The sequence below is a fragment of the Psammomys obesus genome, unplaced genomic scaffold (assembly GCF_907164565.1).
Source record: "Psammomys obesus unplaced genomic scaffold, mPsaObe1.curated_primary_1811, whole genome shotgun sequence".
Taxonomy (NCBI): domain Eukaryota; kingdom Metazoa; phylum Chordata; class Mammalia; order Rodentia; family Muridae; genus Psammomys; species Psammomys obesus.
The window spans coordinates 13340403-13363655 of record NW_026585504.1 but is presented as its reverse complement, the minus strand read 5'-3'; the positions used below and the strand labels follow the sequence as shown (position 1 = coordinate 13363655).

At 43.6% G+C, this 23253-nt stretch overlaps 1 protein-coding gene across 2 annotated transcripts in view; it reads left to right on the top strand.

Annotated features, from left to right (window-relative positions):
• The window catches only part of Sqor (sulfide quinone oxidoreductase), a 40400-nt gene that overhangs the window by 2434 nt on the left and 14713 nt on the right, over positions 1 to 23253 (top strand). For both annotated transcript variants that reach the window (XM_055622276.1, XM_055622347.1), the window contains 2 exons: positions 16334 to 16584; positions 19563 to 19733. In XM_055622276.1, coding sequence (XP_055478251.1) covers positions 16351 to 16584; positions 19563 to 19733 — 405 coding nt within the window. In that variant the 5' untranslated portion in view covers positions 16334 to 16350. The remainder of the gene's footprint in view (positions 1 to 16333; positions 16585 to 19562; positions 19734 to 23253) is intronic.

The following is a 23253-nucleotide window of genomic DNA, read 5'->3' as shown; positions in this document are numbered from 1 at the left end:
ACACACTTAACCATACCTTCTTTCCAGAGAATCGTAGTGCATAATGGTACAGGAAATGGGACGTCTGGTTTTTATTCTGATTTGTTGTAGGCCTAAGTATTCAACCTTGGCATTCTTTGCCACAGAAATTCTATCTGAGAAGTCAGTAGACAAATATTCCTATTGGAAGTCTTTTGTGGATACCCACCTCTCCTTCCTCCTCAGCGAGAAGCAAATGCAGTTTTAGGAAGCATCTAACCTAGACCTTTTTCCAGTTGTGAAGAAAGCATGACCCACAATGGTTAAAGATGAGCCCTATCTGGTACTACCTGAAGTGTGGACCTGGGTGGTCCATGTCTTCAGACAAAGCTTCACTGTGAATGGGGTAACTGTGCCATCAGGTCAAACATTGGAAGGATGTGAGTTGTTAGGGAATCAGACACACTTGCTACCCATGTGTATCTCATTGTGTCCTAACCATCAAAGGACTGAATTCAGCGTCTAGACTCAAGCGACAGATGTATAATTTGTAATCAAAGAGACTTTTCTCATTGAGAGCTTATGAGCTGGATTCCAGGTAATGGCAAGGCAAAGTAATTGACCAGTTTGTTTACAGGGACACTTCGCCCTTTGTAACTTTCTTACATGTATGTTTGAATCCCAGTGTACTTTGCTCTGATGAATAGTTTTATTGTGATCATTTTAATGATTCAGGAAGCCAGGTGTGGTGACTTAAACACCTATAAACCCAACATTTGGGAGATGGCTGTAGAAGTCTTAGGAGTTCAATGTTATCTTCACTTAAGTATCACCTTAGAGGCTTTCTTGGGCTACATGACAGCCTGCCTCCTCAACAATCCATCCATCCATCCATCCCCCCCCCCCATCCATTCCAAAGAAACAAATACCAGATTCAGGAAAGCTGAGCCTAAGCCGATTTTTGCTGTGTGTTAGTTCACTGGAGACTTCCATTTCCAGAGAATCTGTAGCCGGGCTGATACAGGTTTGTACAGACCTTGATAGGAAAGCTGCCTAGAGGGCTGCTGTGAATGATGTAGCAGAAGTGGAACCATTTGCTCTTATTTATAGTGTTTCGACTGTGAGGAGTCAAGTTCCCCTGGCGATTGGAAAATGGGAGCAAGCTGAAAACAGGGCTTGCTTTTTTTTTTTTTTTTTGTGGGAGCCAGTCAAAACCCTTAACTTTCAGTTAAAACAATCCAGTTCACTAATGGGCAATTTTTTTTTTTTAAGTAAAAAAAAAAAAAGAACTTTCCTTAATTTACATAATTTTTGTTTTCTGGTTGGTGAAATCATCAGTTTTGCCATTAGAATGCTTGTTTTGATTATAAAACATTACTAAGTGCCTAAGCTTGGAGGGAATTTCTCAGCAGGAAAGGGTCACTGTTACACTGCGAAGCCCTCATTAGTAATTCTTTCATTTTTCTTTTTATTTTAGATATTATAATTACGTTATTTTCCCTTTCCCTTTCCTACCTCAAGCCCTCCCATATGCCCTCGGGGCCTCTTGTTGTTACATGAACATGTGTGTGTGTGTGTGTGTGTATACATAGATATGAACACCTTATACATGGTACCTTATATGTCTGTCTTGTTCAGCTCATGTTTAGGCAGTCAGGTTGGTGAGACTTTTAAGAGTATAGCTTCTGATATTACTAGGAGACACAATCTTACAGCAAACTCCCTAATCCTCTGCCACCTACAATCTTTCCATCCCTTCTTCCAAAATGTTCTCTGAGCCTTTGGTGTGAGAGTGTCTTGTAGATGTATCCATTGGCACTGGGCTCCATAACTCCGTATTTTGGTTGGTTGTGATTTTTCTGTAGCGGTCTCCATCTGTAGCAAATAAAAGATTCCTCGATGGGAGCTGAAGACTACATTCCTCTGTGGGTAGAGGGACAAATGTGTAGGATTGGGAATTGTGTTGGTTTAGTAAAGTAGTGGTTGTAGGTTCTCCTTTGATATCCATAACCTTACTACTCCAGAGTAGCTGGCTAAGTTGCCACTACCAGGCATGGTGTCCCTCTTTGTTGAGCTGGTCTTAAATCCAACCAGAGAGATGTTGATTATCACCAAGGAATGTATACCACCACTGCACCCTTTGGGTTATCATGCCATGGTGGTTATTGTTCTGGTTGATAGGTGTCACAACTGGGTAGGATTGTTGTTGGTACCTATTAAAAGATAATTTTTACAGGCTCCCTGAAGAGTGAAGGAGGAGCCCGATGTAGATACAGGCCTTATAAAGAGCTGTATGAAATTGTTCCTGTTTTTTTTTTTTTTTTTTAAACAGCTTAGTTTTGGTCTACAACTGGAGCTCTTGCTTCACAGCTTAACATTCAAGCAAATGCTTGGGTTTATTGAACTCCAAATAGGGAGTTCTTATCATGACTTGCAGAACGGGGAGAAGATTGCTTCATTTCCTTTATTTGTTAACAACATAGTAATCCAGTTCCTGAATAGGCAGGCAGGTGGGGCCAGCCCCATGTTACTCAAGAGGAGGCGAGCCAAAAGCAGGGGCGAGGCCTGTGTGATCCCTTCTGGTTTCGAGGGGCATGGTTTTCTTCTCACACCATACTTTGAACCTTTGCAGCTCTCCGAGTAATCTCATAGGGTTGCTTCTGTCTTCTCCATGACAAACAACTGAACAAGTGGGTATGACATCATGGTTTGGATTCTTCCTCCTTTACTCCACCCCCCCCCCATCTAGTTGTTTTCCTCTCACATATGTTTCACATTCACTCTAGTTCTTTTCTGCCTGCAGTTCTCAAAGAGCCATGCAATGGCTCAACATATTCCTGTCTTTGCGGTGAAAACAGACAGGCTCTTCTTTTTTATCACTTCTTCTCTGGGCCAGGCACAATGCCTGGCATAAAGCAAATACTAGAAAATGCTGCAGTTAAAGTGTTCCAATCCCTTCTCCCAGATTCTCTGTCTCAATTTCATTCCATTAAGAACTTCTAAGGCTCTCACTGCCATTAAAAGGGCACAGAAGAGGAAATCTAAGCCAGGGCAGATCAGGCAACTAACATGACTCACCCAGGTTGGGTGGGGAAGTGAAGGAGAACCTTTTGTAGGGTGGAGATGGCCACTGACTACACAGCTTCAACCAAGTGTTTCCGTGTGTAAATGTGGGCTTTCTGTGGTCAGTAAGATCATAGGGTCATTTTAGGGAGATATCTCTAAAACTTTCCACATTGGCAAGTAGTTCAGAATTTAAGAAAACACTGTAAGCTAAACAAAATAGCCTAGTATATATGGATTTATTAGACTCATTTACAGGCCTCTGTCTAACTAATACAAGAATGGTAGGCTGTGAATGGGAAGTTTAAGGATCCAGAATTTGCTTAGTCCATAAGTCTGGCTGTCTCAGCTGGTCTTCCTTAGATGCTGGAATCCTGAAGAAGTGGGCTCTAATGCCAGTGAAGGAATGGACATGCTAGTAAGGTGAGAGTAAGCAGACAAAGAGCAAAAGCTTCCTTCTGTATCTAGCAGAAGGTGTGGTCCAGATTAAAGGTGTGTTTTCCTGCCTCAAGATCTGGATCAAAGGTGTGCGACTTCTTACCTAAAAGGTCCAGTGTGGTTCTCCCCCTTCCTGGGGGTGAAAGTAGGGGGCTGTTGGCCATCAGACCACAAAGGCAGGAGGAGAGGAAGGCAAGGTGCAGAGCTTGGAAGGCCTCAAGCATGATGGAAATGACTTCTGGGAACCATTTCAGGGAGAGTTCAACTTTAATTTGGGAGAACAAAGGCTATATGCCCCTTGGAGAGTGAGAAAAGGCTCCAAAGATAGGTGTATATAATTCGTTAAAACTAGGCACTTCAAGGATTCTTGATTTGCATTAAACATCATGCTCCTGTCATAAGAATGGGAACACAGTACCTAATTATCCTATAAGTGCAGGGAGGGGAAAACTATAAGGGAACTGTGCCAAAGGCCATATATCAGACAGGGTTAGAGGCATCTATGCCTAAAGACACTCTCCAGATGAGGTCAGGCAGAGAGTAGGAGGCCCTGATAGGGAGAGGGGGTCCTTCATCTAGCCCAGAGCTCAGAGTGGCTATCCGTACTGGAAGGGCTGTAACCTCAAAGAGCAGGGTCTTTCCCACAGTCCAGACGATAATTGGATCCACCCACTTCAAATCAAGCTCCACCCCCCCAGTCTCTCACAGCTGTGTTCACCATTTCTGGATTGTAGTATTCCATATGTAGTCGGCTTGACAACCAAAAAGAGTCAGCATAACCTTCAGTCTTAAATGGCAGAAACGTAGGCCTATTCTATTCTTTCTCTCTCTCTTCCCAGTGTACTCCTCCCCAGGGCTGCCCTCCTTTTCAGCTACAGCTAGGTGATTCCTATTCTCCTTTGCGAGCCTCAGCCTCAGTTGTCCAAAACTAGCTCCAGGAGGCCCTCGATATAACCTCTCTATTCTGCTTATGTAATTCCTTTCTCTTTGGCTTCCTTGTTTACTCCCAGATGCCCTTTCCATTTCTCACCTACTCATTCTCTCTTTTATCTGAGTGTTTATTAGCAGTTCAGATCCTTGTCATACACATTCATCAAACAGCAGTAGGCTCCTAACAAGACTGACAGGACTTTAGCTAGGTTTATCGTTTCCTCTGATTAATTTATTCCTTCTTGTCTGATATAGAAATATACTTAGTAAACTACTCACCAATGAGCAGATATCTCCGAGCTCCTGCATCGGAACAGATGTCGCTAGTTATTGGGACTAAAACCATGGGTGTATCACATCAGGCCTACCAGAGCTCATGTGAAGCTGAACATAGTATAAGTCAGCTTCCTGCTTTCCCCTAAGACTGTCCCACCTTCCTTTGAACAGAGTGTTATCTACCTGGTCCTTGGGACTTGCTTGTGGATACTTCTTTTTGTTGTTGTTGACATTTTGATGCATCTCTTCTCTCCAGAGAGCGTGAACTTTCTTTGTGGTTTTACCACTGCTGATATTATGGAGTAACTGGGATCTTCTTGCCATTTCCTGCGGGCACTGTGCATGGTTAGGTAAACAAGCCTGAAATTTGTGCTTTCTACCAAGAGAGTAACGTCAAGCTTTTCAGCTACGTTCCTTAGGAATAGTTGTCAGGAAATGTTGTATCTTTATTTACAAGCACATCTCCTCTGGACTAGGGGAAAGAGTAATGAGATTAGCTTACATATATATATATATATACATATGTGTGTGTGTGTGTGTGTCCTGAACCCATCATAGACTTAACTAGGGTGTCATTTAACTTCTTTTGAATCACAGCATTGATATTTGTAAATGGAAATAACAGCATTTACCTCTTGTGGGTTTGCTGTGGAGATATGATGTATGCATTAGTTTCCTGAAGCTGCTATAACAAACCACAGACTTTGTGGCTTAATGATTCATAACCCCCACTCCCCCCACCCCCCGTCTTATGCCACTTGTAGTTGAACCTCATGTTCATGCTAGGTAATTGCTGTGCCAACCAGCTATGGCCTCTTCCCCAACAACAGAATGTATTATCTTACAGTATTCTATTTCTAAGGTCTAGTACGGATCTCACTAGGCTAAAAGCAAGGTTCTAGAAATTCTAAAGGGGATTCTGTTGTCTTTTCCAGCTGCTTTAAACTGTCCACAGCCTTGGTTCATTATCCTTGCCCTCCATCTTCCAAGCCAGCAACCTTCATTTTTATGACCAGTCTTCCCTAATCATAGCTCCCGCACTGCTGGGAAGGCCTCTTCATTATTAAAGGATTTAGGGAGTTAAGTTGTGCTCATCTGCTTAAGTCAGGGTCATCACCTGGTGATGATTTAGGTATTTTCTAAGGTGGAATCTGTTCTTCTCTGTCGTTTTCTGAGCTTTCACTAACAGGATTTTCAAGAGAACATATGACATTTCTATCGTGCTTTCAACAGTCTTCCAGCCTCTGTCCACTCTCCAATTTAAGTTATGGCCCAGGGCAGGAATAAACCAAGGAAGGAAATCCTATCTCAATTTTACTCTATGTCCTTTGGGATCCCATTAACCCCATTAGCCGGATCCTACCAGAAGTCAGAGAAGAGGAGAGACCAAAGGAAGGGACTTGGAATAGGAGGGTAAGAGCTGAATGTTGGGGAGGTGGTATGTGTGTAAAGAAAAACCAGCAAAAAGGTTAAAAAAAAATCATTGATATTTTATTTGACTCATGTATTTTGGTGTTTTGTTAAGTAAGTTTCTGTGTTTCTAAGAATGACATAAACGTCTATTTAAATTTTCTTCCAGGATGTTTATGGATTTACTTTCAATACTTAAAAATTAAATTAGACCATCTAATACTAACAGAAGTGAGCTTTTCCCCAAGGTTGGGGCCACCTTCTTTCTGGCCTATATTATCAGCAGCTGCCAAAGCTCTACTGTTCGTTTAACACCTGAAGCGGCTAAACTGGGGTGAGATCAGGACTAGAATGAGAATTTTCTGCTGCTCAGCTCAGATCCTCACTAGGTGCTCAGTGAAATACTCTGGGATCATTCGTCAGGATCTGAGTAAGTGTGACAGTGCATATTTCAGACAAGTCTAGTGTCCATCGCGACAATCTCAGGCATTTAGCTAAGTAAAATGTTACTTAATGTATATAATTTCATGCAGGGGGTGAGTCCTGTGAGTTAAAATATTGATTGTATTTCCTGCTTTCCATGTTTGAAAATTCAGATATTGCATGATTAAGGTGATCCAACGATAGGTAAGAAGCTGAATTACACCTTGCCTCGAACTCAGTCCTTAAACACCTTTAATGAACACACCTGGAGGGTGCCACTTATTTGTCAAGGTTAAATGGAGCAAAGAGATGTGAAGATTTTCCTTGGCGGAGGAGACACTGCCAAGTTAAATTCAATAGAGTGGATTGTAGCGTGTGACAAGGGAAAGCAATGCCAGGTGGCGTATTCCTCCGGATTAATTATTGCATTAAAAAGTCAAACCATAGCTATGTTACAAAGCTGCAGAAAATGGCCCAATCACCCATGTAATTACAACATTCTTCAGTAGCATGTAATTAAATTGCCTTTTAAATGCCACCTGACAGTTCCCTTAGATATATAAGAAGAAGCCTAACAAAATTTTGTTCAACATGTAAAATCTTTCATCTGACTGAGCAGCTGGCACATGCATTTTAATGTAGGTATATTAAAATGTACCCAGAATTTGTTTTTATCAAGTATAGCAGGCACCATAGACCATGAGGAGACTGTTGAGAAGGAAGTCGTTTTTACTCACAGTTCTCGAGAGGCAACAGGATATGTAGGGCCCTGTGGGAAGCTCCTGGAAGGCAGAAACAGGAAGGAAAAAGCATGAGCAAAAAGCCTGTGTTATGAGGCAGGCAGAAAATCTGACCGGGTCAGGACTGAGCTGTTGTGACAATTTTCGTGCACCCTGGATGCAGACCGCTTCTGGTTGTCAGGTTTCTGCTGCTGACATGAGTATATGAATATCATCGTCTCATGAAATGTTACAGCCAGACAGACAAGGTGGCTTATGGACTAGCGTCTCACAGGCCAAAGGTATGCTAGCAGGCCAGACTGTCGGAAGTTAGCTGGGCCTGGGGCAGACGGTGTCTACATCTCAAAGTGTCAGTTTATCATAAACACAGGAAAAATACTGTAGCTAATACAGCAGGACTTGGAATATCTCTGGGAAGGGGAAACAGCCAGCCATCTCGTTGGTTCCATGTCTATTCCCATGACCATCACTGCAGGCATTACTTACAGCACTCCAGGGTAAGATGGGCTTGTACGAGGGAACCACAGCATTTTCGAGGCAAAGCTGGACATTTCCTTAGCTCTCCTGTAGTGCTAACGTAGGGGCAGTAGCAATTTCCTTCTTGAGAGTTTTGGATTCAGGCCTCCTTTTCCGTCAGATGTGGTGGTAGTCATTTTTATTTGTCAGTTTTCCTGGGCCACGGGGTGCCCACACACTTGGTCAAACTGTATGCTCAGTGTGGCTGTGAAGGTATTTATGGATGAAATGGACAGTTAACTTGGTAACTAGGTGAGTTAGATTGCTCTTCCCTGTGCCAGAGGGGCTCATCCAAACAAAAGGCTTACCCTCCTACGAACAGGATGAAAATGCTGCCTGAGTGTCCTGCACAGGGACACCGTTCTGCCTCTGACACTCACTTGAAACACTGGCTTTTCCTGCTTCCCGGGTAGGCTTTCAGATTGAACTTTATCATAGGTCAGAGGTCAAATAGGTCTTAGGATCGCTGACTGAACCTCCTGGGACTTGTTAGGTTCTGTGTAGTGGTTTGACTGAGAATGTTCCCCACAGGCTCAGATATTTGAACCCCCAGTCCACAGGAGGTAGTGCCGTTTGTGAGGTTTAGGAGTGTGTGTCACTGGGGGTGGGCTTTCAGAGTATAGAACCTTCCGCAATTCCAGTTGGCTCTCTTTGCTTCATGCTTGTAGTTGAAGACTTGAGCTCTCACCTCTCAGCTCCGGCCACTATACCTGCCTGCTGCCATGACCCCTGCCATGGTGGGATCTTATCCCCTGCAATTATAAGCCCAGATAAACTCCTTTCCATAAACTTTCTTGGTCATGGTGGTTTATCACAGCAACAGAAAAACAACCAACACAATACTTTGTCATGAGTCAATTCCCAGGCTGTGTGATCTTGAGGATAGAACCACTTTTCTTCATCCTCAATTTTCCCAGCTAGAAAATGGGCATAGTGCCTACTTAAGCACCCAGCGTTGTACCCGGGCATGTAGGAATCTTGTCTAGGGCTGTTCTGAGTCCTGCAGAAGTTTTAGTCTGGGGTGTTTCTCTTTCTGGATTGGACTGTTGGCTGCTGCCAAAACCTGCACTGCTGCCACAGAGGACATTCATAAAGACACAGTTTTCATAAAAAGAATTCATTCTAGATTTGGCCCTATGGCTTACACTGTGTGACTTTTGAAAGATTGCTGCCCTTTCTCAGCCTCCATTTCTCCATTGGCTCAATGTTTTCATAACTGCAGTGTCGGCTCAGCTGTGTGCTTTGTGATAAGCAATTCTAAGTTGTGTTGCTAGGGGACTCGCATCAATAGTCTCTTGCAATTACTTAAACTATGCCCAGAACCTAACAGTCAGTGATAAAAGCTGGTCATGACCTTGCATGGTTTTGGACTTGACCTGACTAGATGTCATGAGGGAATGAAGAAGTGGTAGCCACACAGACACAGACAAGCTGAGATTTGATGGGCTGTGCTCTTTCTGATGGAGAAGCCACAGACTCTGGAAGCTCAGTGTGCTTGTTACATACAGATGGACATGAAGGTGGAGTTATTACACACAGATGGACATGAAGGCGGGGCTTTTACACACAGATGGCACACCCATGTCAAACAGTACACATTCACTCGGGACTTTGCTTGATCCCTGCAAAATGCTTCGGTCTGTTCTAACACTATTTTCTGGTTTTTTTTTTTTTTTTTTTTTTTTGTACTTATTCAACTTTTTATTGTTAGCTTTGAAACACATACAAAAATAGACATGTGACCGTAAGGAGCAGCCATGCATATCCCTCAATTGACTTCAAATTCTTAACTCATAGGCCTACTTGTTTTATCTTCATGCCCATCAATTCTTATCTACTGTAGTATTTTCAAGGGAATTCCAGGTCCTTTCAATTGCAGTAATTTCATTACTATTTCTAAGAGACAGGGATGCTTAGAAATTATAGCAATATTGTTAGTGTACCTTGCCTCAACATCTAAAGCTTAGATTTTTTTTTTCTTTTCAATGTACTTAGTAAATTAAACTTTTCTATCACATCTCATTTCAGTACTTGGAATACAATCCAGCTACTTTCTATGAAAATAAAATTCTGCCAGTGGGCATTTTTTTTTTCTGAATTATTGAAGAGTCAGTTTGAATGAAACTTGCTGCTTAATGAGTATTATGATGACCTTAATTTTGTGTTTCTGTAACAGGACACACAAGGTGAGGTAGTCTGTAAAGAACAGATTCATTTCTTAGAGTTCTGGAATCTGGAATTATAAGGTCCATGGTTTCAAATATGGAGAGGGCTGTAGGTGTTAGTTTTAAACTATTTTCTATTTTGGTTTCCTTTTGCCTCTATCCCCCCACCCCAGTCCTTGGTAGGAGAGAAAGAAGGTTACACAGGAAGGGGATGTAGACCTCTTTAGACTTAGTTCTGGCTGGTTAGGGTCATCTGGTTCTTTGGAAAAACAGCACTCTCAGTTGTTAGGATATCCAGCAGGTCCAGCAGCCGCCTTCTTTTTCTGCCGTCTCCTCAAAGCTCCCCCCTGCCATGCCCGAGAGTCTCTTGAAGTGTTTTTTGAAGCATTCTCCCTCTCTCTGAGCTCTGGAATTCATACCCTCCTAGAGTCCTCTGGATTAAACTAACTGCAGCTGGCAAAGACCTTGCCCCTCCCTGAGCCTCACAAGGCAATTATCAGCTGTGGATGAGCTAAAAGGAGTTCTATATCCCACACTTGGGATTAAAACAAAAACCTGTTTACATAAAGAAACCCAAACTTTCACTACAGAGGGCCTCTTGCTGTATAGTGCAGATGGCATTATGTGAGATGAGATAGCCAAAGGAGAACTTCCAGAACAAACCTGTTGATGATGGGCTGTATCTTAGAGAAGCGGAGGCCCCTAAGAGGTACCAACCCACCCAGGCACCTCAAGTTGCAGCAGGACTAAGCTCATCCTTTCCCACTAGGGTCCAACAAGACAGCCCAGCTGGGGCGAAGGGATCCAGTGGAAGGCAGCAGAGTTGGAGACAATGTAAGGGGACCCACATGTTAGGTGCTACCAGTCAGGTCCCTCTGGGCAAACCTAGCAGCGATGTGGTGTGCCCCATGTCCTCTGCACACCCTTTCCCCGGGCCCTAGCTCTATCTGAAATCCCAGAGGGGGCAGCCATCAGGGACTACCAGAGTTACCATTTTTTTTTTCTTTTTTTCTTTTTTTTTTAAATAAGCACGTCTCCTATGTTTTCCTACTAAATTCTGTCTTGAGGAAATAATTTAGGAAATAATTTAGTCTGGAGATAGCTGACAACAGCTTTAGGACTGACTTAATTATGTTCCAGATTCTTATCAGATGGACACTACAGCAAGCTTAGTTGCGCTGTGCCTGGAACATCAAGTGTCTTTAGAACCTGAAACTCACAGGGATCCAGGCCACAAAATAGTTCAGAGTAGCTTTAGTACAGGTCTATGTGGCTAGAGAGAGCTGCTTGCTCTTGTTTTCATGTTCCGTTTGGAAGTGTTCAGCAAAGGTGATCAGCTAAGGTTGGTCGTGTGTTTATTGAAGCCCAAGGCATTGTGGGTTAGCCCAAGAAAGCTTCAGAAATTACTCTGAACAGTATAATGAACCACATATTGTTTCCTCAAAAGCTGAAAGAGCCACGGGTTGATCCAAGCTTGAAGAGGTGGTGGTCTTCCATCAGGAATGCTGTAGATCATAATTGCTGAGATGCTAGGTCTGTTTGAACTCAGGTAGGCATTCTGGCTGCTCACAGCCCAGTAAGAGGCACTCCAGGTGATGGAAGACTAAGGACCTTTGGCCACAGGCAGTCTGCCCTGCTTACTTAGGGAGGGCCAGCTGTGAAAAGGTTGCCAGTAAGTGATGTAAGTGGAGAGGTCCAGGCAGTGGCTGACCCCTCAGCCAACAGGGATTTGACTGTGTCCATGTGTCTATTTCTGTCTTTTAAAGGAGGCACTCAATTGATTTAGGACCAACTGAGGGATTTTTCATCTAGCTTAAAAGCATGGTATCACTTAATTGTGAACTATATTGAATGTGCCACTTGCAAATGGACTTTAAGTTAGTCTTCTATATTGATTTGTTAAAGTGTGTGTTTTACTTTATAAGAATGTAGAGATAAAGTGGCTGCTTCATCCTGTAACATCAATAGTGAAGACATTTAAACCAGCCACTGCGCAGGTTCCACACTGTGTTCTGGGGAGACTGAGGAGTTACATTAGACCTATGTTCCATTCTTATTTTGTTGACAGCGTTTTCTGTTACCTCTCTGCTGACCTCAAGGTCAAGCTTGGTCTTCCTTTTTTTTCTCTTTTCTGTCTTCCAGGTAAGATCTTGTGGCTGTCTCTCCCATGACTTGTCTGATGTTCTGATTTAGGTCAATGTCAGAAATGCCTGTTGCCTCCTGTAGAATTTCTCGACATGGCTTCTAACCCCAAATGTTTCTTTTGTTTCACCAACACTAACCCATTCTTTGATACAAATCGAACATTTAAACAATTCAATTAAATATTTTTGTCAACATTAAAAGTTCCAGGATCAGTGCCACAGACCACACTTCAGATTCCCCCAGCAAATACTGCCCCAGGTGACCCTCACATTTGTCTGGTTGATATAAATTCAGAACTTCCCGATATCATCCTACAAGTTTGATTACTATCTAGGACTTCCTGTAGAACTCTGGGAACCACTTACCTGGCATTTACTGGCTTATTACAAAGGATTAAACACAAGAATACCCGAACGGAAGGCATGGGGAGCACAGTGTCTGGACATGCCACTGTCCCAGAGCCTCTGTGCTTGTAACCAGGGGGAAGTTCTTGGAAGCTCATTCATCCCCACTGCTTCTCCTCCCTTCTTGTGGGTCAGAGGAGGGGCTCAAAGTCTCAGCCCTGTAATCGCCATAGTATTTGACTCTCCTGGTCCTGAGTGGAGTCTAGGGATACTACTGTGAATCACCCTGATGGTGCAAAGTCAGAGAATGTTAAAGTTGGAGGAGCTTTGAGCTCAGACTGTGGAACAAAGTCACACATGCATGCATGTGCGGGTGCACACACACACACACACACACACACACACACACACATTCACAATTGCTAGTGGACTACAGTTCTAAAATGAGATATTAACTATCATGCTTATGGCTATTTCCACTGCCTTCTCTTCCCCTAGCTTTTGACATTGTTCCAGGCCTCATAGTCTTCATTCACAATGTTGGGTGATAGTTCTGGACTTTTCTGATCTGATGATGAATAGCTAGGAAAAAAAAAAAAGGCTGTGGGTTTAAAGCATTTTAGGGCGTGTGACATTTCCCCTCATGCATTTGTGGTTTTGGAATTGTGTATTTTAAAGTAGAATATGGCCTTAATAGCTGCACACTCTACTGTTCATTAAAGAAGTTGAAAAAACTAGCTTGGAAAGCATTGTTCTTGAGTACACTGACTCCAGAGACGGACTATTGGAAAACACTGAAATAAAATAGAAATAGCTTTCTTGGCTGAGTGAACGAAACATCTTCAAGTTTCAAAGAACTGAGGTCAAGTAATTTAAATTGGAGTGTCTGCAAACCAGAAACTTAGCACTGCCTTCTTTTGGGTTGCCTTAAAACAACAACAACAACAACAACAACAACAACAAATGAAATGAAATAAAACTCTTTCCATGAACCTAAGCTGTTGTGTGAGAACAGTAGAAGATGCTTTCTCCTTCTGGGAGGTTGTGGAAAATAATCTCCACCCTCCCCCACACACTTAACATTATCATTCGGGCATTGTTTCTCTACTGTTTCCGCTTGCTAATTTTCCATCCCTGTGATGAAAATCCGGGACAACATAATGGAGGAAGAGTTGGTTCCCTTTGGTTCATGGTTCCAGGGGTGTCCGTTGGTGGTCACTTTGCCTCACTGCATTAGGTCTGTGCTGAGTCAGAGCATCACTTTGGCATTGAGGGCTGCCCACTTCATGGTGGCTAGGTGGCAGAGAGACAGGGCTCTGTGTGGAGGAAATAGAGATCAAGTTCCCAAGGGCTTCTTGAGGTGCATGCTTTCTATTACCCAACTTTCTCCAACAGGGTCTCACCTTCTAAAGCTACCACCACTTGTTAATAGTGCCATTAGGTTGAAGACCAAGCTTTAATACCTGGGGCTTTGGGGACATTCAGGATCTCACAGGTATGTACAACATGCATCTAGAGGCCACACATATCCCAGGATGCCTATGAATGTGGCCCAACACGTTTGTAGATGACAAAGCACATATCACAATGTCAAAAGGTTGGGTCTTCCTGATAAGCCACTGTATAACCTGGAGAGAGCCACACAAATGCTCTCTGCCTCAGTTTTGTCACCTATACATTAGGACAATAATGGTGGTCCACTCACAAGCTCAATGCTGACAGAAGAGATATCACCAATATCACTTGTTATCATTGAAATGGGTATTTCATTCTCTAATATGTGTTTAGTAAATTTATAAAATGCAGAAAGGCAGAAAAAAAAATCAGCCATCCATTACTCCAAAACCCAGAGAAAGTTCTTACTCCATGTAACATTTTGGCTATTTTTTATTTTTAAAATACATTTACTGTGTTGGGATAACATATCTATCTATATATATATTTAATATGCTATGATATATTTTTATTTGTTTCCCAACTTTAAGCATTTGATATATTCTTTGTGCACATTAAGATCTTAAAAAGATTTCACGAGTCACTGTTGTAATCATATTTTATACAACTTTTCCTCAACATTTGACATTCGGAACTCTCCGTCTCCATGTAAAACCGAAGTGATCAGAAATTAACATCTGTGGAAATAGTCAAGAGCCTGGACTACCCCTGCCTGGGTGGAGTCTGTTGTCCTTTGTCCTAGGATCTTATCAGTATTTCTCACAAACTGTTAGCAGAGGGCTGCCCATTTAATGAGCAAGCATGGCTGAGACATCTTTGTAATACCTTTTTTCCATGTCAGAACTTGCTTCTTATACCAAGACACAGAAGCGCGGGGTGGAGGTTATGCCGGGTATTATTTTCTAGAGCCGTTGCGTTCGTTGCTTTTAGACAGGAGGCAGTAATGTATGAGCCTGCTTCACTTTCTGTGGGCCTCGTATTTGAATTGAGGAATGTTTGGCTTTGCCAAAGCTCTGCCACTGAATTAATACTCATTTAAAACTGTCATCTGCTCCCCCATCTCGTATCATTTCCTCCGTCAGTGTTTTCCCTTCTTCCTACTACTCAGCTCAGCGTTCCCTAGGCCTCTTTTCCAGTCTGTGGGCGTGTGGGCATTATAATTAAGTCATCTCCATTTAGTGGTGATGTTGTCATCTAGGAATCTTACTCCTAGGAGGTGTTTGTATTTGAATTAAAGGGTTCTTGGACCCTGGTTGAACTTACAGGGCTGAAACATAGGGATATCTGGGGCACTGTGGTTTCCAAAGTCTGAGCCCTTACATCATACAAGTGAGTGACGTCCTGCGTCCTGCACTCAGGCCTGTGCTATGCGCGGTGAGCACAAAGGGCAGGTTTTAAGAAGCCCCCTGGCGTCTCTCCTGAGGAACTGACTGCTCAGAGTGGGTGCTCATCTTCCTAAGGGAAGAGTGTCTCTGGGAGACCCTTCAGGAGGACTTGTTTGTGAAGTCAATGCAATAAAAGACTGGTTAGCAGCATGATCAGATTCTTTACATAAAGCACAACTTTATGATGCCAGGCAAGGCTGCTTTTATGGTTCATATTAATCATCTGCTTGAAAGTGCTCACTGTACTGAAGGCCTTTGCTTGTACAGCTAACGAGTTTGATTTAACTGTTCTTCCCTGGACAAACAGAGCCAGGGACCTCTTACCTGGGGGCTAAGGCCCTGACTGCTGTGGTCAGGATGGACTCTGGGTGGCAGAAAGTCAGGCTCTTACTCAACTGGTGCTCCTTTAGCAAGGAAACAGGTGCTCCTTGAAGCAGGGAGCATTACAGGTCTCTCGAGGCAGACCCATAGGTCCACTTTAGTTGGCTTAACAGCCAAAGAAACGTTTGGATGGACCCGAGAGAATGAAAGACAGCTAGAGAGAAATAAATAGTATTCTAGATGGACAAGGATGGGTAGAGACAATTGTTTAGTGAGATTCTAAAGAGGGAGAGGGGCTGGAGAGATGGCTCAGTGGTTAAGTGCAATTCCTGCTCTTGTAGCGGACAGAGTTCAGTGCCTAGTGCCCATCTAAAAGCTCATTACCACCCATAAAAGGCTGGCAAGATGGCTTAACAGATAAAAACGCTTGCTACCCGAGTTGATCCCCAGGACCCACATGGTGAAGGAGAGAATGATGCCAACAGCTGTTCTCTACCTCCATGTGGGCACACAAACATACACAGATAAGTATAAAAGGTTTAAACAGTCCTAGGTGGCCTAATAGCTGGTGGGGATGAAAAGGGAAAGATTAGCCATTAGGCATCAATCCGTAATTCTCAGGAAGCTGGCTTCCCGGAAGGAAGACAGACTTTAAGCAAAAGACAGTAGGTTCCAAATAGAGCTGATCTGATGCCAGCCTCCTCTTCCTAGGGTCACAGAGTGATCTTTCCTTGGCACTTACAGTCTCCTCTGCTTCCTTTTAGCCTGATCTAGCCTGGTGATGGCCCCGTTGGTCACTGTTGTCTCCAGTCCACGTGCCCGGCTCTTTGCCTGTTTCCTTAGGCTGGGCACTCAGCAGGCTGGGCCCCTCCAGCTGCACACAGGAGCCTGCTGCACAGCCAAGAACCACTATGAGGTGCTGGTACTGGGTGGGGGAAGTGGCGGAATCACCATGGCCACTCGCATGAAGAGGAAAGTGGGAGCAGAAAACGTGGCCATTGTTGAACCCAGCGAGGTAAGTGCCCCTTCGCATGAGAGAGAGCGTGTATGTGTATGCGTTAGGCTGGGTGGGCATGGGGTTTTTACATCTCTGGTTAATGCTTTTCATGGGCATAAGAACGGGGAGGTAGCAAAGAGCTGGGAGGAGTTTGGGGAGGGGAAAGAATATGATCAAATATATTACATGAAAAATTCTTTAAAATAATAATAATAATAATAATGAAAAGGCACTGGGAGAGAGTGGAGGGTGCCTGGAGTGCCCCTAAGCATTTTGTGTCTCTGTAGTTCTAGCTCATTAGGGATGCCACAACAAATTACTACAACGTGAGTGGCTGAAACAGAAAACACATATTCTCTCACTTTTCTTTGAGGCTGCCAGTCTCAAACTATTGACGGTGTTGTTCACCCTCTGGAGGTCGGCTGTGGTTTGCTCAGCGTCCCCTCCCAGGCTCTAGCAGTTAGGAGCGATCCTTGTCAGCCCAGGTTTGCAAGCACCTCTGCAAGGGTGGTCCCTGTCCTCACATGCTATCCTCTAGGTGTTGTTGTGGGTATTTTCACCTTGGTGTGGGCTAGGGTTGGGAAAAGTTTACTCCACTCCTGTAAACTCCACAAAAGAAACCAAAGTTTGACGCAGAAACCAAAGAGTTTACTAGGGTTTCTCACAGAGCGTCCGGGAGGAGCTTTGAGCAGGAGCATAGGTGATCCTGAGGTAGCCTCGCCGGAAGATCTGCATGATGATAATTCCTCCGTGGCTGTGTATTATAGAGCCCTTCTCTACGCCAACCCTTTCCTGGGATCCCCATGGCCACGTGCGATTAGGACAGAATTGTGTACAACTGATTTGATTGGGTGGCAGGATATTCAGTAGAAGGTCCCATGACCCTCCCCACTCCCTGCTTCTATGATGGAACATCAAAAATCAACAAAACCAGTTGTGATGATCTTGTTGACCTCCTGAAGGTGAGGCAGTATAGCTCTGAGGATAGTCCTGTACAACATTGTCACGGGTGTCCATATAGTGTTCTTATAAGGAATCAATTTATAGGAGAGATGGTGCCCCTTCTTTAAGTATGACCTCATCTTAATGTGACCAAATGCGTCTTCAGATATGGCCACGGTCAGCTGAACTGGGCTTTGACTAGCAACACACCTCTCTTAGGAGACTTGATTCAACTCACGATATCCTCCTATCCTAGCCTTCTGTTCAGAGGAAAATCAGTGGGCAGCGTCCTTCCCATATCTGTGCTTTCCTGGAGAAGGGGTGAAGAGACATGGGCAGGAGCACCCTGAGAAAGCTGTCCATGGGCTTGCAGAAGTTGTGTCTAAGGGGACTAGAAACATACCCTGGGCTAAAGCAGGCACTTGTCTGAGGTGGGGAGACCAAGTGAGATATTGGTCCACAGAAACAGTTTAGGATTGCAAAAGCTTCTGAGAAATATGTAAGGCTTTCTGTGGTTTGACTCATGTTTACCAAGGGAGGAGCTAGATATGGGCCAGCTGGGATCTGTTCCCTTGGGAGAAGAAAGGCAAGTAGGCCCAGGGCCTATATTGAGGTAGTTGGGTAGGACAAGAAAAACATTTCCTTGTTCTGTCAGGGAATGAGACTCCCCCTAAGACATAGTACAGCTGTTTCAGCTTGGGAAGACCGCCTTAAATGACAGTGGTCTGTGGCTGTGTCATGTGGCTCTCTTCTCTGGTGCACGCTGGATTGTGGCTGACCCACAGTGCGTCTCTCACTGATTTCTTCTTTCTCATTTGTATAGCTTTTCTGGGAACTGAGCAGCCATTTCTCTCATTCAAATGATCACCAAGCCTGAGCCTGCTTAGCTTCCAAGATCAGATGGGATAAGAAGCCTTTGCGATAGGATGGTTGTGGGCTGGACAGCCAGATCCATCCTGCCCTGTGAGGAAGGGCTCATGGAACTTTTCTTGAAAGAGCCCGGTCATGCTAAAGCTTTGGATGCTTGCTGTGCCTGATTGCTGGAGCTGATGTTTGTGCATTGAAGAAACTCTTGAGCTGGTGTTTTTGTTCCACTTTTTCGTTCAAGACGGACTCAAAATTGATGAGCTCTCACAGCTGGAGACCTCTTCCTTCCTCTTTCAGGATCACAGTCATTATTGACCTTAGGGAGATTACAAATGATCCTTAGGTCTCCTTTATCACCCTCTGGGTTCTAGGTTACTCTGGCCAGCCAAACCGGCCCAAATGCCAGAAACATTTTTGGCAATATGTAGAGTTTTTGTTTCTTGGTACTCCTAATGAGTGAATTCTCAAGCCATTAAGTTAACCTGCCTTTTTTCCTGAGGCCAGAACTCTTACAATTAATGTAGCTTTAAGAATAGGCTATCTGAAGCAAGGGCACTACAGAAGACTATAAGAATTTATTTGTGAGTTGCTTTGTGGAGAACGGTATTGTACCTATTGGCTTTGGGGGTAGAACCCTTGAGAAAGAAAGGACAGATGAGCCAGGCAGATGAAGCATCTGAAGTCTTTGTGGGAACATAGTTTGAAGACAGTGAGGTTTTGATAACCTCAGAAATGTAGTGAGCTTTTCAGACTGTCCATAATCTTCACATTCTTTGAAGAAACCATGCTATTGCTTCTGGACTTAATTTTCCTTACTATCTATACCCATAAATTATAAACATAAGTAGATATGTATGATCTATCTATTTTGCATACATGTAATAATTCATAATAAACATCAAGTCAGCGTTTAGAAAGAAACAATTGTGGCTAATCCAGTAGCCATTAAAGACAGTGTATCACGTTGTTTTGTTGGTCTTGGATGTATTCTTGGTTGGTGATGGTCGATCAGAGTTAACATATTAGAAGACCCAACACTGTGGAGTTAATCCCTCTGCAGACTTTTCTATGCAATGTTCTTAAGGGTCAGGAGGGACCTATTTAGAGTCTAATTGAAATAACTTCAACTAAGATGCTTTAGAGGAGGTTCAAACGGAGACAAACCTCCTTAATACTTTGTTTCTCAGAGGCATTTCTATCAGCCAATCTGGACACTAGTGGGTGCTGGTGCCAAACAATTGTCATTATCCGGCCGTTCCACAGCGAGTGTGATTCCATCCGGGGTGGAGTGGATTCAAGACAGAGTGGCAGAGCTGAACCCAGACAAGAACTGTATCCGCACGGACAACGGCAAGGAGGTAACCGTCAGGGCTGCTGGGCTTTCTTGTCGTCTGGGGGTGGGTTAGCCATTCTCAAGCTGCACACCCTCAGGATGGAAGATGCTGCAGACGTGCTGGAATCTCTCTCTCTGTGTTAAAAGCTGCACGAAACAGCAGTGCATAGCAAATGGAATAGGTGGAAGGATTGAATAGTTTTGAATTAATAAACTAAAACAAGTATTTGATACAGTGGACCTTATTGACTAGTATAGAGTCTTGTGACTGAATTTTTTTTTTTTTTTGAACAAGTGCTATTTCTATGTATTAAAATACCAGGTGAGTTTTCCCTTTTCTTTGAAGTAAGCTAGTGTAACTAACTGACATCTGGCTTTCCATAGGAGGTGAGCTTTGGGAAATATCCATCAGTCACAGTAGGGGCATTCTCCCCGACAGTTAGTGGAGTCATGTGACTAAGGTTTATCCTAGCACTAAGGGGAAATGATGTTGCCGGAGATGAGGTTCAGAAGTGCTTCCATTGTTTAGAGGTTTCCTTCTACACTAGACCCACTGGTTTTTCAACAACTTTTCTTCAGAGTCGATGGATCAGTTGAAAGTATAATGGTGAGAGCACAGGCCCAGTATCCAGCTGCAGCTTCATGTTTTCCTACCTGCTGCTGAGCCCAGAACAGCAGCTGCCAGTCAGTTCTCCAGGGAACTCACTCTTGCCACAGGCCCATCCCAGGGCTCCCTTAGAATAGAACCCATGATGCTTTGTGGCAGTGGGCATGTTACACAGAAGCCATGCTCTCTCTCATTTCACAGAACAGCCCTAGAGGGAAAAGGTTACATTTTTATCCTTGCAGTCCTACAACTAGTGAGGAACTAAAGCAACGCTTGCTGGATGAGTGGATCTACAAACGCTTTCAGTTGCTTGTGAAAAATACTGTTATCAAAGTAGACAGATAGCAAGATCCATCCTGATCTATACTCTGTGCCATCCAGAGAGTCAATCCCTTGGCATTCTTGATTCTGTAGGAAAGCCAACCATTGAAGGGCATGGGGAGCAACAGGAGGCCTGGGATCTGGGATGATGTCCTAAAGGGATGACAAGGAACACTGTAATGGAAAGATATTTGGCTCTACACATACCTTGGTGGTTTTGTCAGAGTGTAACATTGATTATTTGTAGGCACAGACAAGCTTACGGGAGGAAGGTCATTATGAAACAATAAAGCCCAGCTAGAAAAAAAAACAACAATAAACAAAACAAAACCCAAAAAACAAAATCAAACATAAAACAAGCCTCAAGCCCTTTGAATGAGCTTCCAAGGCAGCTGACCCAAACACTAAGGAACTGTAAAGCTTGTAGACAAGACTTTTGAGCAGTTGCAGAGACCAGCATAGGCCTTGCCAGATGGCCTAATATGGACAAGTATTTTCCTTTCCCATATGGGGATGGGAGTGGGGACAGGGTGAGGGATCCTGACGCTAACAGCCTAGTAAATCAGCAGCTAAACCCTTGCAAAACTCCAGGCTCGCCTACCAAATAAATGTCACATAGTAATTTAGGAACAGAAGGGTGCCAACAAAGGTTCAAAGATGACAAACTTGCCTCCAGCCAGTGACTTAAGCTTTGCTGGCTCATGGTGAACATGCAGTTCGTATTCACCTTCCTTTTAAAATGTTCTTTATGAACCAGTAACAGCACTTCCTCAGGCACACACCTGTGTACAGCCCTGCTCTAGACGTTTTGCAACATTCCACTCCATGAGTGCTCAGAGCAGCTCAGCAAGGCAGGCATCGTTCCCATTTCACAGACGAAGAAACAGAGACACGGCTTCCTTACAGGGATTTACTGCACAGCTTCTTTGTCCTAGACGTCAATCTGAAGACTGAACTTACAACAATTAGAAAGAAAGAAACTCAGAAACTCAGTCTGATGCGAAAGATAAGGGTTTCAGATAAGCATACGAGAAATTACCAAGCCATAGGCGGCAAGATCCAATCAGGTTTGTCAGGCCAAGGAAGGCTTGCCTAAAGGAATCCTTCCTAAGTGAAAGGGTGAGTAGGCATTATTTAGGGTGAGAGGTGGGAGATACATGCAAATGTCCTGGGGAAAGAAGGAAGCAGGGGGATTGCAGGAAAAAGAAGCTGGACTAGGAGGGGTAAAAAGGAAACCACTGAAGTTCAGAGAAGAAAGAAAGCTGTGGCCTAGATCACAGACTCCTGAGCAGGAGTGTCAGAGACAGTCTAGGTCATAGCAGTGCCTACAAGCCCACTTTCCCCCTGGTGTCTGTGGCAGGAGAAGGTAAACTAAGACTAGAATGATTTGATAAACCGAATCATGCTTGCTAAAGAACACTGATTAATTTATGCAGTCTGAAGAAGGCTCTCTAGGGACATGCTACAAAATTAAAACTTGAACTTAACCGAGCCCATCTGTGGTGAAAATTGCTAAGTGGGTAACAAGAATCGTAAATCAGAAAGACTCACCTAACTGTGGGAGAGAACAGTCCTGCTGATTCTAGGCCTTTCTGTTGTGTTCCCATCTCTTCTTCCCAGATGCTTCGTTCATGATAACACTAATAATCCAAATGGTATTCCAAGTAGGGCAAAAATCGCAGACCCCAGACCTCTTATCATTCCCCATGCCCTTCAGTGGCTGGCTTTCCTGCAGAACCAAGAATGTCAAGGTATTCACTCTCTGTGTGGGCAGAGTATGCAGATCTGAAGACTTTTTTTTTTGTTTTTAATTTTCTCTTAACTTTGATAACTTTTTTTTTAAATGCAACTAAAACTGTTCCTCCATGTATTTATTCATACGACAAGCATTGCTGAGCTCCTCTCTAGGTTCTAGGCCTGCAAGGAGAGGGTACAACCTTTATCCTCTGGGAGTATAACCTTTATCTATGAAGTGAGGAAGGCATGGCTTCTGTATAACATGCCTACTGCCATAAGGCATCATGTGCTCTGTGCTAAGGGAGCTCTGGAAAGGGCCTGAGGCAAAAGCAAGAGGCACTTGACCCTGGGAACTCTGGGGCCAAGCATCCTTTATGGTGAGTGGGTCCTCTCCAACAACCTCTAGGCTCTCCAGGTACAGCTGATTCTTTTCAGCTGCGGTTTGCTCAGCTTGCTTTTTGGCCTCCTTTGTTTAATCTGAGATCAAGGAGATTCCCACTCCTATCTCCTTGCTGGGCTCCTGGGTCTTATTCAAGTGTCTTCTTTGTTTAGCTATTTTAAGGGATGCTCTCACACTTTGCATCCCTCTTCCAGTTTCTCATCCCAATGCAACTTCCCCTTGATCCTAAACATGTATGCTCATTACCATATTTATGCATATGAACAACCACAAGGCCTATTTGAATCATGAAGCATAAACAATGTATAACATACTATTCAGTGATCTTCGAAGGAAGTTTCCCAAGTGTGATGTTGGTTCAGTTCATAGTATAGGTCAGTTTCATATATTACCCATGGTTCTAAAAATAATTGGCTCTTGTTTTGAGATTAGGAACTTGTCTTACCCACTACACTATGTAAAACAAAACTATTGCATGAA